Raw genomic sequence first — 14,006 nt, forward strand, 5'->3', positions numbered from 1 at the left:
TATTCCTGCCCCTGAAGGTCTTGAATTATAATTGGGAGCAGTTGAACTACATACAGTGTCTGTTTACTGAAATTAGAATGATAAAGTCTCTTCTCCATATGAACTATTTTGTTGTTGTTCTATTGTTATTTTTTTAAATTTTTTAAATGTTTGTTTATTTTTGAGAGAGAGAGAGAGAGAAAGAGAGAGAGAGAGAGAGAGAGAGAGAGAGAGAGAGAGGCAGAGAGGAATGGAATCCAAAGCAGGCCCCAGGCCCTGAGCTGTTAGCACAGAGCTCAACACAGGGCTTGAACTCAGAATCCAGGAGATCATGACTTGAGCCACAGTCAGATACTTAACTGAGCCACTCAGGCACTCTGCTGCTGCTGTTGTTGTTGTTGTTGTTGTTGTTGTTACTCTTCTTATTATATTTGAGCACTTAAAGAATTCTCTCTTAGCAGAAGCAAAATTGCCTCCCAATTCACTTGAGTTTAACAGACACAGAAGATAAATTAATTTCTGCCATCAGTGATCAAAATCTATGTATATAGTGTTGACCATATTTTCTGAAACAAAAATTTGGACATATTGGTCATACAACAATGTGTATTTATGGGGACAGAGAGAAAAGTTTAAATTGTTTGAATTTACTTTAAATTAAAATGTTCTCCAGGAATCTCAGACATATAGCTATTGAAGACATATATAAAGACATCAGTAATATAGCAACCCACATACTGCTAACTAGTTAATGCCTAATTATCAGTTCATTTTGGGATGGCCATTGCTCAATTCATGAGCTCAGCCTCCCACTCGAGCCTCTCTGGATCCCCTGTCCTATGAATTCTTTCACAAAATGGGAACAGGGCAAGAGGGGGCAGAGGAGGAAGAGAAAGATTGGGTGCAAGTTTTGACATTAATTTATGAGTTATTGTTAATGAGCTCCAAGTGTTTAAGTTTAACCATTAGCCACTGAAATTCCTCATCTACATGACAGTCTGACTGCTGTTGGTTTCTTTCTGCACAGGTTACACTCAGACAACCATCCAGGGACTATAAACATGTAATTTCTGTTGTTAATCTTCTTAGATGTCCAGCCATCTGGAGCATACCTTTAATGAAAATTATGGCCCAGTTTTTTACACCATCCTTTCCCACAGTAGAGTTTTCCTTTATGTAAAGTGCCTTTAGAATTGAACTTTTTTTTTGAGGAAATAAATGTTGCTGATAGATGGAACAGACAATAAAAGCATCATCTGAAAATTTATTAACGTAACTTCACAGAACTGTTCAATATGGAAGATAGTTTGCAACATTGAGGAGTGTTTTGAGTGAAGAATAATGTGGAGTAGATGTGAATTGATATGCCAGTGGTCGTGGGTTCATATTAGAGACATAAAGAAAACACTTTGTTCTCTTATCCATCATACACATTTAATCTTGGGGATTTTACTGTGTGCTTGGTTCACTTTGTAAGTCAAATCCGGGGATGAAAAAGAAGAGTTTTATATGTTTTGCCTGACAGTAGTAATGTTAAACTGTGAACAAATTGGGATGTTCTTTTAAAATCCTGTGATTTATATGGCGCTATTTTTCCCCCTTTAAAATTTAGTATGCTGGTACTGAACAAAAGCTGCTAGCAGTCCCTGGGAATGTTGTTACAGTATTTGCTGAAGTGCTATCTAAAGTGACAATATATTCTGTACACCCTCCCCACCACCAGAAAACAAATGAGTAAATAAATCCTAGAAGCTGAAGCCACGAGTGTGCACTGAGGTGGCTGTAGGCCAGACGATTAGCCTCTACATTTCCATTTAGCTTGTATCATGGTGTGTGTTTATATTTTGAACTAATTGAATCATCATTAACTATGGAAGTGGTAGTGGTTTGTTAAACCTGTTCTGCTGATAGTCTAAGGCCAAACCTGACATCTCTGATAAAGTCACCCCCTCCCTAGAGGAATGGCCCAGGAGCCTTGGAAGAGATGTTGTTAGCAGCATGGTTCATAGTTAGATAAATATCCCGATTCTCAGATAAAATTACCACATACGATGAATCTATGGGTGCATGAGAAAGTCTAGAAGAAGAACTTGAGTCTGTGGAAAGAGCATGGCATTGGAAATCAGAACTGCTTTTAAATTCTTGATCTCCGACTTCCTGTTAACAAATCACTTAATAACCTATTAGAGTTTGTTTTCTTGTCTGTAAAGGGGGTCTAGACTGCCTTATGTCCCCATTGCTCTGAGCATGGAAAATGGTATTATGGGGTTGTTTGGTTTAACTCCGAGGTGTTATACCAATACTAGATGCTATTTATTGTGCCTTTGATGTCCTAAAAGGAACTTGACGTTTCGTGCTAATATCTCCCAAGTCTCTGCTTTATGTGATCGGTCCTAAAGTATTTTTACTATTAATTAGTCAGTGGATTTAACACATGGTTGGATATTCAAAATGAAATAACTCTAATCTAACTTCTACAACTGTCTAGCTTTCCAAGGTTGGATAGTTTAATGTGTCTTCACATTCACCCTGGTTTCATTTTGCTGTCTATAGGTTAGAAAACTATGGGTACTTGAGGTGGGTTCCTTCCTTCCTTCCTTCCTTCCTTCCTTCCTTCCTTTTCCTTTTTCTTTTTCTTTTTCTTTTTCTTTTTCTTTTTCTTTTTCTTTTTCTTTTTCTCTTTCTCTTTCTTTTTCTTTTTCTTTTCCTTTTCCTTTTCCTTTTTCTTTTTCTTTTTTTTTTTTTTTTGAGCAGGACTAAGAGATAAGGTAGTCCCCATCAGAAAATAAGTAATATGCTAGAACAGAGTAAAACTATCACTACTATCCACCCACTGTGTCTGTGTGTTGGCTTTATGCCAATCATCAGAGTTAAAAAATAATAAAAATTGATAGATGAGTAATTTTTTAAAAAAATTTCTAAAGCCTGGTGACCAGTAGATGCTTGTTGTCATTCCTCCCATCAGCAAATGCCCTCAGAAAGGATTCTGGTTGGGCATCATTTCCTGTGAGTGTTAGAAGTGTCTTTCCCTAAACTCTCTTACTTTTGCTCACCAGACCTTTTTTGTGTCTTACAGGCAGGGAATGGGATGTGCTAAATGCAAAGGTTGCATTAGGTGACTTCTTTTTTTTTAACATTTTAATTTTTTTAATGTTTATTCATTTTTGAGAGAGAGAGCTAGAGGATGAGCAGGGGAGGAGCAGAGAGAGAAAGGGAGACACAGAATCTGAAGCAGTTTCCAGGTTCTGAACTGTCTGCACACAGAGCCCAATGTGGGGCTCAAACCCTTGGACCGTGAGATCATGACCTGAGCTGAAGTCGGATGCTAAACCGACTTAGCCACCCAGGCGCCCCACATTAGGTGACTTGTATCTTAGGGCCCAAGAGAAGTACACAGCAAAAAGAGGAATGGGTTTTTCAAGGAAAAAAAAAGGATAAAGAGAGAAAAATACATGCTGGAAAAGAAGCACAAAGATTTTAGGAGGCGAGATATCTTCTGGATCTAATATTAATAGAATTCTGTATTAAAATCTCTAAACTTTCAGCAGTATTTTATATACTTATCATGCCAAGCTGAGTTTTTACAGATGATCAAAATCATATAATTTTTTTTTAATTTTTTTTAATGTTTATTTATTTTTGAGACAGAGAGAGACAGAGCATGAACGGGGGAGGGTCAGAGAGAGGGAGACACAGAATCTAACAGGCTCCAGGCCCTGAGCTGTCAGCACAGAGCCCGACGCGGGGCTCGAGCTCATGACCGCGAGATCATGACCTGAGCCGAAGTCGGCCACTTAACCGACTGAGCCACCCAGGCACCCCAAAATCATATAAATTTAAAGAGACCTTTGGATTAGTCTATTTCTGTGCTTTTTATTCACAGATGAAGAAATCAAGGGACAGAGAAATTATGTGACTTGACTGAAATCACACAGCTGTTTAGTGGCACAGCTAGGACTATAAAGTAGATTTCTTATTTCTACTTATTTTGAAGTTGGGTGCAAAGGGCCTTTGTTCCCACCATGGATCAGAATAGATCACAGTGACATGGAACTTGTTGGCCCTCAAGAAATGGATGAGGTTGACTCTCCTTTCCTCCTGTCAAATAAAATGCCAACATAGTGACACACAGTGCCTCTTACCTCTGCCCTGACTTGGGGTGCTTCATTCGTCCTTACAGTCCTGGACTGACCTAGCATCACGCCCCAGGGATGGGGTAGGAGACAACAGGGCCACCATCTTGAAGTCAAGCCTTTGTACCATAACCAGGCAACTACACTCCCAGTGGGACTGAAGAGGGGGAAGGGGCCAGAAGGTTTAAACTTCTTTCATCACTTTTCTTACTATCATTGTGACAACCAGCTGCCTCTTTCCTACCTCATGTAAATCTCTAATGGACAGATTTCTCCTTATGTTTTCAATACAAAGAAAGGGGAAAGCAAGCATTATTTTTAAATTAGGAAGGCTTTCCCAGCAAAGGAGTTGTATCTCTTTCACATTGCACATGTAGAAACTATCTCTTGGAAATTTAGTGTTCCTTGCTGCAGAATTAATAGTTATAAACTATTAATGCCATCTGTGAGAAGGAACAATCATAACATGGTGGGCACTGAAGTGTCAGACCTCAAACAGGAATTTCCCAAGGGCATCTTGTCACACTAATATAGAGTGGTTTCTATTATATGTCAATATTTGACATCTATTACTGAAGTAGGATTTAGCAAGTTATGGGTGACTATGTCCCAGTTTGCCTGGCTTATACCTACTGTCCTAATTTACTACGAATAGCCACTATCCCCCTTTAGTCTCCAGTGGGTATTGGTTTGGATGATTAGTTATCTGTCCATTTTACATATTAATTTATAAAGAATTAAATATGCAGCCATAAAAGCTTATCTGAAGTGATTTATGTTTTATGCTTATGCGTTTCATCCAGAGATCCTTAAGCATGGATTAGAATCACCTGGGGTGTTCTCTAAAATTAAGGATTCCTGGCCCCACTCCTAGACACTGTGACTGACTAGTGCCGTAGTTGGCCAAGGTATCTGCGTTTTAAACAAACAACACTTCTTCCTTGTCACTGCCACCCTGACTCTGATGCCAATTGCTGTTGGCCCACTACGTGAACAACAGCGAGCCAAGGAAGTGTTAGTTATTTGTCATTGTGGGAGGAGCTTCTTACTAAACAACCAAAATTACAAGATGATTTACAAACTATGAGGTCTCATTTTGTGAAACTGTCATTTTAATCATCGTTCAGTGAACTCCTACTTAGATGATTGCAGTAGTATCTTATCTTCCCCACATCTATGCTAACCTCCCTCCAATCCATCCTTCCCAGTGTACCACAGGGCTAGTCGAGAACACAAATCTACACTGTCACCTCTTCGACATGCACATACACAGTTGCGCAGAGGAAAACAATGGCTTCCCACTGACCTTAGGGTAAAGGCAAAGTTCCTTGACTTGTGGCATAGTCCCATCAGCCCATCAGGCCTCCTTTCAGACTTTTTAAACTGACCTCTCTTCTTCCCAACTCATAGTCATTTCCTGGCTAACTCCCACACTTTTCTGGCCTTTCTTTTGCATCCTTCTGTTACTTGTTCTTGGAGCAACTGAAAAGTCTTCCTCACAATGCGTATAGCAGTACTATTTTACATTTGCTTGTGACATTTTGAGTAACTGTCTCCTTCCTCAAGACTCTACGCTCCCGAGAACAGGGGCCACCTGTGTTTTTATTCACCTTTCTTCCCAAGACATCTTCCACAGTGCCTGGCACATAGGAGCTGCTCAGTAATTATTTATTGGATGGATGGATTAACTAGTTATTGAGTAAGGTGACCACATGAAACTTTCCTTGGGTCCCACTGGGTGCTGAGCTGGGGGAAACTGGTGACCCAAAGATGAGTAAAAGATGCTTTTGGGGGAAGGGCATTATGATCGTTTCCTCCACAGTGTTTTTGAGTGAACAGTCGCTGGCCATCAATGAAGAGCTACGCTGCATGCTCTCTGCTCCCTGGACTGTCATCTGTCTGAGATGAACCAATGTGACCCAGAGCTTTGTGTTGATTGATATTATTTTACACAGGCCCGATGATGCTGACCACTTGAGAACAAAAGATGAGGGCTCCCCCAAAGGTGAATCATTACCCTGGTAACCACTTAGAGAAACTTACAGCGCTAAGGATTGCTTTATGTACTGACAAGGCAAAGTTTGATTTAAACCCTTGGAGAGTAACTGAGCTCCTAAATCTTTAGCTTCCTGCATACTGGCTGGTATTTGTTGAGGCAAACAAGCTTATGGTCTCAACCATATATGAAATATGTGGGGAGTGAAAGTTGTTTGTGTGGTGGCCTCACTTTTATAGAATTCACTGCTGATTAAAGTCCATAAAGAACTAAAACATGAAAACAGGTCACCTCTGGAATCAACTTATTCTGTTCACAGTTTGACATCCTCAGGAGTAGACTTGGCTTATTTTTATTTATTTATTTATTTATTTATTTATTTATTTATTTATTTATTTATTTCTATGTGGAGGTTCAAGAGAATATATTTCATTTACAACCAGATGTTTTTGTCTTCTCTCTTGCCATGTGTATCACAGATGATTATTTAGCAAAGAAACTAAAATCTGGTTGAAATGAGTTATTTACATGTGGATAGAATACAGATACTTGATTTAAAAAATATATTGTCATGCTTTTATGCATCTAATGTAAATTCAGTAGCTAGCTTTTCTGAAATGGACAGTAGTGACCTGTCAAGTACGGTATAGCTGTGTTTCCAGCTCTCTCAGATTTTTCTCTCTTCCACCACTTTTTCTTTGCTTATTTTTCTCTTGCTCACCTACTTATGTAGTATATGTCCTTTCTATCTTCCCTCTTTCTGGTTGTTACATTATACTCTAACATTCTCACACCAGTAAGTGGTTAGGACACAAAAGTGAAGGAAAGGACAGGAAAGATCATCCTACCTTCTGGATTGGTTTCAGGGCATTTACAGTACAGAACACAGCAAAGTGTGCTTTTAGGATGGTGACTGGTCTAAGCAGTGGACAGATATGGCTTTCTTTCTTAGACAGTGTCATATCACAACAGTTGCAAGTCTCCTCTTTGCCTGTAATTGACATTGGCAGTGCCCTGCCCATGCTCCAGAATCATCGAGAGTACTCCTTTGACTTCCAGCTATCAGTGTTTGTGCCAGGGGGTACTTCTATGTGAGAAGTATGCATAGTTTCACTGCCTATGGCAGGCTGGAAATACCAGGAAACTGACATCCCAGCAGGTAGCCACAACGATTGATTCTTATGTGGTTGGTGCCTAAAAACTCTAACTCCCTCACCTCTGGGGTGGAATGATTCTGAGCCTGTGTTTGGCCCCTTTTTTCTGAGTATTCTGTGGTTTCAGCTGTAGCTGCTTTGTGTTATGCCCTTTAGTGGCTCCCATCTCTTCCCTGGTCACTCTCATCCTTGTGTTGCCTGGTTTCTGAGATCTTCATTCTTTAAGAACTTAAGCTAGACATTAACCAGTGATATAGAAACACTAACTCAGGAATTAAGCTGCAAAGTGATATTTTTCAGGGGGCCACATTTGAAAAACCTTGACTTTTCCATCAGTGTCCTTCATCCTCTGCCCCCTCTGCTTGGGAGGTCTCCTCTTCACCATTCCCACCTGTGCTGTCCCTCGTCTCTTTATTTCCTCAAACAGCTCAGTTTTCTGTATCTTGAGAAAGGTTTCCTCTTATCTCCATGATGCCCTTTGGCTACAATTTTTTGTATTTCCTTCCCATCCCTGCCAGAATTTCAGATAAGCATCTACGAAAATTGCCTCTATTATCTCTTTTTTTCACTTTTTGCTTAACCACTGACAATGTGGGTACCATCATCACACTTTAGCTCTCAGGTCCCCACTAATAACCTTCTTATTACAAAATGTAGAGGCTCTTTTTCTGTTCTCCTGTCATCTCTGCCACCATTGAGCATACTGACATTTCCTTCCTGAAAATTGTGTTGTGCAATTGAATTGCTAGAACTTTAGCCATGGAAGGAGCAGTTAGTCCAACCACTTCATTTCACATCTGGGCGAAAACTGAGAACTAATGAAGTTGGATGATTTTCCCAGTAAGGTGCAAACATGTAAAAGCTGGGCTTTGAATCCAGGGCTTCTGACCTTCCATCTAGTATGAGAACTGTTTTTGGGAATTTTTTGTTTAAAAAGTTCACAGTGTTCTTAGTTTTTATTTCTTCCTATATAAAGGTGTCCCTACCAGTCTCCTAGCTCCTTCCTTTCGTAGCCCATTCTCCATTGGGGCAGTCAGGATGAGGTTTCTAAAATGTAAACCAGAATCTTTCACTTCCCTGATTAGCCTCCAGTTCTCTATTGCAGTTGGAATAAAATCCAAACTCCTTTCATGCTCTGCAAGACCTCCCATGTTCTAACTCTTTCTCTGATGACATTTCCTACTATTCTTGCTCTTACAGTCACTATGCTCTTACAGTCACGGACTCCTTCCTAGCTGGTCAGCAAGGAAAGCTTAACCTTGCTTCTTGACACTGGCCTTGCTCTAACTTGTTTGGAATGCTTTTATCCCAGACCATTGCTTGACTGCTTCCTCCTCATCATTTGGTCTCAGCTCACATGGCCACCTCCTCTTATGCTGATACACCTTACATTGATATCACCATATCTAAAAATTTTCTTTAGACACACTGCTGACCACACATCATACTGTTTTATTTTCTTCATAGCATTTACCACTAGCTACAATTATATAACTTCTTGATTTGATTTGGCGTTAGGAATGTTTCCCATCATTAGAATATAAATTCATGAAATGTAGGAACTTTGTCGTGTCTGCCATATGTCCAGCACCTAGAACAGCAAATGGCCAATAGTTCACACTCAATAAACATTTATAGGATGAACAAATTAATGAATGGTGTCTGAATTTTTATTACTCATTTCCCAGAATCCTTTCTTTTTACTCTACAATCCTGTACTCACCTACTCTCTCTATATTTTTGTGTGTTAATATAATCTAACTGGTTTTCTCATAAACCAGTAGGGACAAAACTTAATTCCTTCCTGGGGGCCTTTGTTTCAGTTTTCTCTTCAACCAAAAAATCCCACTGTTTGTCTCTTTAACTATTCAAGTTGTATCACTGTATCAAAGCATAAGTCATGTTACATTACCATGAAATTACATCCCACAGTCCTCATTGATCGCCCTTTCTTCAAACTGTGTAAAATCACTCGTGCATTTTATGTAATCTAAGCACTCACATATAATCTATATCATCTTGAATCGTTTCCAGTTGTTTCATATAATAATATTTAGGCACTGTGCCTAGACACTTTGTGTGTGTGTGTGTGTGTGTGTGTGTGTGTGTGTGTCTAGAGTCAATCCTCATTATGTCTGGATTTTGTATTTCTGAATTCACCTACTCCCTAAAATTTGGCTGCAGTCAATATGTGCAGTGCTTTGATGGTAAATTTCACAGAACAGTGAAAACTCTGAGTCACCTAACACACACATTCCCGGCTGAGGTCAAACAAGGCACCACTCTGCCTGCTTGTTTTTGATCTCCTACTGTAAATAAATGTCCTTTGGTGTTCTATTTAGTACCACACTTTTCATATTTTATGCTTTTTATTAGTGATTTTGCTGTTCAAAGTGGCCTCCAAACATAGGACTGAAAAGCTACTTAGTGTTCCTAAGTGTAAGAAGGCTGTGATGTGCCTTATGGAGAAAACAGGTGTTAGATAACTTTGTTCAGGTATGCATTGTAGAACTGTAGGCTGCTATTTCAATGTAAATGAATTAACAATACATATTAAATAAGGTGTCTTTAAATAGAAACACTCATAAATCAAGACTATGTATTGATTAGTGCTGACAGTGTTGCCTACAGGAACCTAACCCTGTATTTTCCCTAGAAGCAGTATTTGCTAATTCAGTGTTCATGGCAACTTTATGGAACAGAATTATCAGGAATAATGAGAATTGACTAAATATGTGTGTATGCTCTATTTTTTGGCATTAACCTCATTTAGGTATTTAGAAGACATAGAAACCAAGAGCTATTGAAATTTAAGGAGTTTGCCCAAGATTATTTGCCAAGCAGGTAAATGGTAGATCTGGAATCCGGTTGTCATATAACCAAGTCTTTTGGTTTCTCATTCTCCACACCAGTAGCTCTTGTTTGTTTTAATTAGGTGTAGAATCCTAATTATTATAAGACATAAAGGGAGGAAGGGGGAGAAAAAACATGTGGAAATGGAGGAACGAGCAAACCATGATTCACACAGAGAAATAGATGTAGATGGCATTTTTTAAAACATGGCTTGCTTTACAACCCCAGTTTAGTGTTGAGACTATAATTACAGTCTCAAATCTTAAAAGAGAAATAAAAAGGACCTCTTCATTTCAATTAGTAACTGTATATACTTTATGTTCCTTATCATGGAAATGAAAGTGTGACAAGTGACCAGACCTTAAAGAATCAAAGTTATAAAAATGCTGTCATAACCTGGATTTTTGCCCTGCCCTGAGGATGTCCACCTTAAACTTGCCTGACATTTATCTGGGCTGAAATATATGTGCTATAGAAGTGAACATGTCTGCCTGTTGTATGTGGTTAAACATGCTGAGGCCTGATTTCATAAAGAGCTCTCACCTTCCTAACCAATTGTGCATTTCTATAGAGAGATGACAGAAGAAATTATATCTTGAAATCTGTATAAAAGAGTAGCATGAGTCAAGTTACCATGTGGTCTCCAGGTATATGTATATACCTATATACAAATACATGTATATCTATATATATGTACTTATACATTAAGACATATTTTACATACTTTATAATTTATCTTCAAAAATAAGTTAAATCAAACATTTTTGGAGCCTCCAAAGCACTTTTGTAAACAGTTTGGGAACAGTTTGAAAACCTGAATTTTCCCCCTGTAAGTAGATTGTACAGGGACCTAGAGGTTAAGAATTCTAGCTTTTGTGCTTCTTATTTGTAAATGATTGTATTTAGTGCTAAATGTAAAGAAGTCTCTCACCTCTGATGTTGCAATTTAGCCCACATGGTTGACAACCAGTTGTATTAAGACAAGGGCTTCTGCAGTGTGTTGTTAGAATTAAATAGTGTGATGGAATGATGTCACCTGGTTCTGGAGCACATGGGTATTAATATATGTATAGAATGGATGAGATTTTTCTTTTCATATGATATTCTCTTGACATTTCTTTTTCCCTTGAAAACAAGAGGCAATCATAAGGCTCAAATTAACACTTCTCAACTTCCCAAAGCTGCCAGCGATAAGGTTGAGTGAGGAGCTTCCAACAGGGAGGAAAGACAAGATAACAACATTTTATGTCTGCCTCAAGGCTATACGACAAATCCTGAAGTGTTAGAAAAGGAACTAAAGGGTCCTTAAGAGCTGTGTCATCAAGCCAAAGGAACTAATTGGTTTCAGCTTAGAAATCTGAAATCACTATCATTTCAATATTTCATAATATTTTATTTCCCCTTAGAATAATTAAATAGTTGTATGTCCAGTGACTTTAATGATCTTATGTTTTGGAGCTAAGCTCTTCACAAATCAAGGTATAAGGGTTGATTTATTCTTTTTTCCCAGTTTAGAGTACAGCTGAATTCCATGGTGCAGGTAAAAACGGATTAACCGCATGATCCCATCCTAAGGTTTTTGTTGGCTGGGTCAACTCCAGCAGGGCAGAGGACTTGTGCATTCAGAGGTATTGACCCAATGGCTTTATCCTGCCAGGATTCATTAATTTCTCTGTTGTGTTTTACTAATATAAGCACCACTGAGAATTTGTTTAACAAAATCTTCTCTACCTCAGCCCCAAAAGAATGCAAAAGCAATAGAGAGGTTCCAAACTTTTATGCCTTAGACTCTTGTTTATTTTTCAGGGGAGATTACCGTAAGCAATAATTCTTTCTCACTTCAGGAAAAACTGTCAGAGGAAGAGAGAAAACACAAGGAAGCTTTGGAAGGTCTTCACATGGTGGTGGATGAGGATTCGAGGAGCGAAAGCAGCAGTGTCGACGATGGGAAAGAAAACACCAAACTGCTGTTGGAAAGATTGAAAGCTCTAGAGGTAAGAAATGAAACAATTTTTTCATGTTTGAGGAAAAATGACAGTGCTCTGCTTCTTTTATTAACATTGGTTTTGAGTGAGAATAAGTCTTCCTTTCTCGGTTCTCCTAGACAAATAGGATCCTAAGATCTCCCATTGTGAATCATTTGCAATTGATGAGTAGGCGGTTAAAATTTGTAGCACTGAGAGTCTTGCCCTAGTGACTCTGATTGGAATGCCTTAAAAAGTGTACATAGGACAATAATTCATTTTAAATTCAGTTCAGCCCTCAAACTGGATCAGTACTCCTAAAATGGCATGCACTCAAGGGAAGGTGCTGTGTGGTATTTCACTTTGTTTTCCCAATGCCTAATATAATGAATACTTGAGTGAGTGAATAAATAAAATATCCATTACTATATAAAGATGATTGCAAGAAAAAAAATTTTAAGTAGTTGAAGCATGTCTTAAACAAAAACAATAACAACCTATGTGGAAATTTAGCATAGAAAACAGATACATGTAGAGGTGAGGCTGAGCTAAGGGTACTTTAAGGAGGATTTGGAGCCTCCAGAGCGCTTTGGAACCACTGGTCTTTTATTTAGTGGCCTTTGACATCCCTGCAAGTGCTAAATCCTGAACATTTATAGAAGTCTTCAGAGAACATTCCAGTTATTCTTTTTTTAATTTTTTTTAACATTTATTCATTTTTGAGAGACAGAGACAGAGCATGAATGGGAAAGGAGCAGAGAGAGAGAGAGACACAGAATCTGAAACAGGTTCCAGGCTCTGAGCTGTCAGCACAGAGCCCAACACAGGTCTTGAACCCACGAACCATGAGACCATGACCTGAGACAAACTTGAATGCTTAACTAACTGAGCCACTCAGGGACCCCACATTCCAGTTATTCTTGATTGATATCTCACATGCTGAAAGACTCAGTGAACATGCCTTTTTCTATGAGTTGATTTAGCATAGAATAGGAACAGAATTACTTTTAAACCAGCCTATGGTGAGCCCATCTCATCTTAACTAGGTGCAAGGATCCTTCAGCTAACATCTACAAAATATAGTTCAACAGTAGGGTCTACAGAAGCCTGAATTAATGTGAAGAAACAAGACCCCAGAGAGGTCTTATTTCCTATGCTTGGTTACTGCAATTCTGCCTCCAATCTACCATGTTGTCTATAGTGAGCATGCCCTTTCCACACTAATAGCCTCAGCAAAGGTAAAGCAAAAGAGTTAAGGTTATGGACTTTGGAGCCAGATTCCCATGTGGTTTTTTGTTTTGTTTTGTTTTTTGTTTTTGAATCCCAACTCTACTACTTTCTAGTTTTGAAATCTTTGGTAAGTTCACTAGGCTCTCTGTGCCTCTGTTTACTCAACTGCAAAAATGGGGATCATAACAGTAACCTACCTTATAGGGCATTGATGCAGAGTTAATGTCTGCACAGCGGTGCCTGGCACATGGTCTCCATCCACCTACTGCAAGGCTCCTGACTTCTGCTAAATCATTTTTGTCCTTATTTACCTGGTTATAATGGTTAACACAAGAACTATGAATGAAAAAATTGAGCTACTCCACAAATGAGTGACTAAGGATTGACAAGTTAAGCAATTGATACCAAACATGGGGCAGAAGAGAAGTCAGTTTAGGGAGCTTCTGGCAGCTCCCCTGGGGCAAACAGCCAGGAATCAACCTTATTTTCCCAAAGCTTCTCATCCTTGGGTCATCTCTCAGACAGTCACTGAGGAAGGTGGGAAAACCTTCTCAAGGGAGACTGAGGTTGCTCTCTGAGACTTTTGAGAAAATCATAGCTTCGTTTAGAGTTTGAATTACCTGGATGTAATAGTAGAAATGAGTTGATACCACAGTTTCTTATTTCCCCAGAACCATGTGCTTAAATTGTTAGTTTT

At 38.9% G+C, this 14,006-nt stretch overlaps 1 protein-coding gene across 1 annotated transcript in view; it reads left to right on the forward strand.

Annotated features, from left to right (window-relative positions):
• The window catches only part of NCKAP5 (NCK associated protein 5), a 778,542-nt gene that overhangs the window by 531,026 nt on the left and 233,510 nt on the right, over window positions 1-14,006 (forward strand). Inside the window, exon 6 of the mRNA XM_047082267.1 lies at window positions 11,960-12,109. Within this exon, the coding sequence (XP_046938223.1) occupies window positions 11,960-12,109 (150 nt within the window). The remainder of the gene's footprint in view (window positions 1-11,959; window positions 12,110-14,006) is intronic.

This window comes from Lynx rufus, unplaced genomic scaffold (genome assembly GCF_022079265.1).
Source record: "Lynx rufus isolate CCGP_SWC_20201006 ecotype Redwood Valley unplaced genomic scaffold, mLynRuf1.p SCAF_2, whole genome shotgun sequence".
Classification (NCBI taxonomy): Eukaryota; Metazoa; Chordata; class Mammalia; order Carnivora; family Felidae; genus Lynx; species Lynx rufus.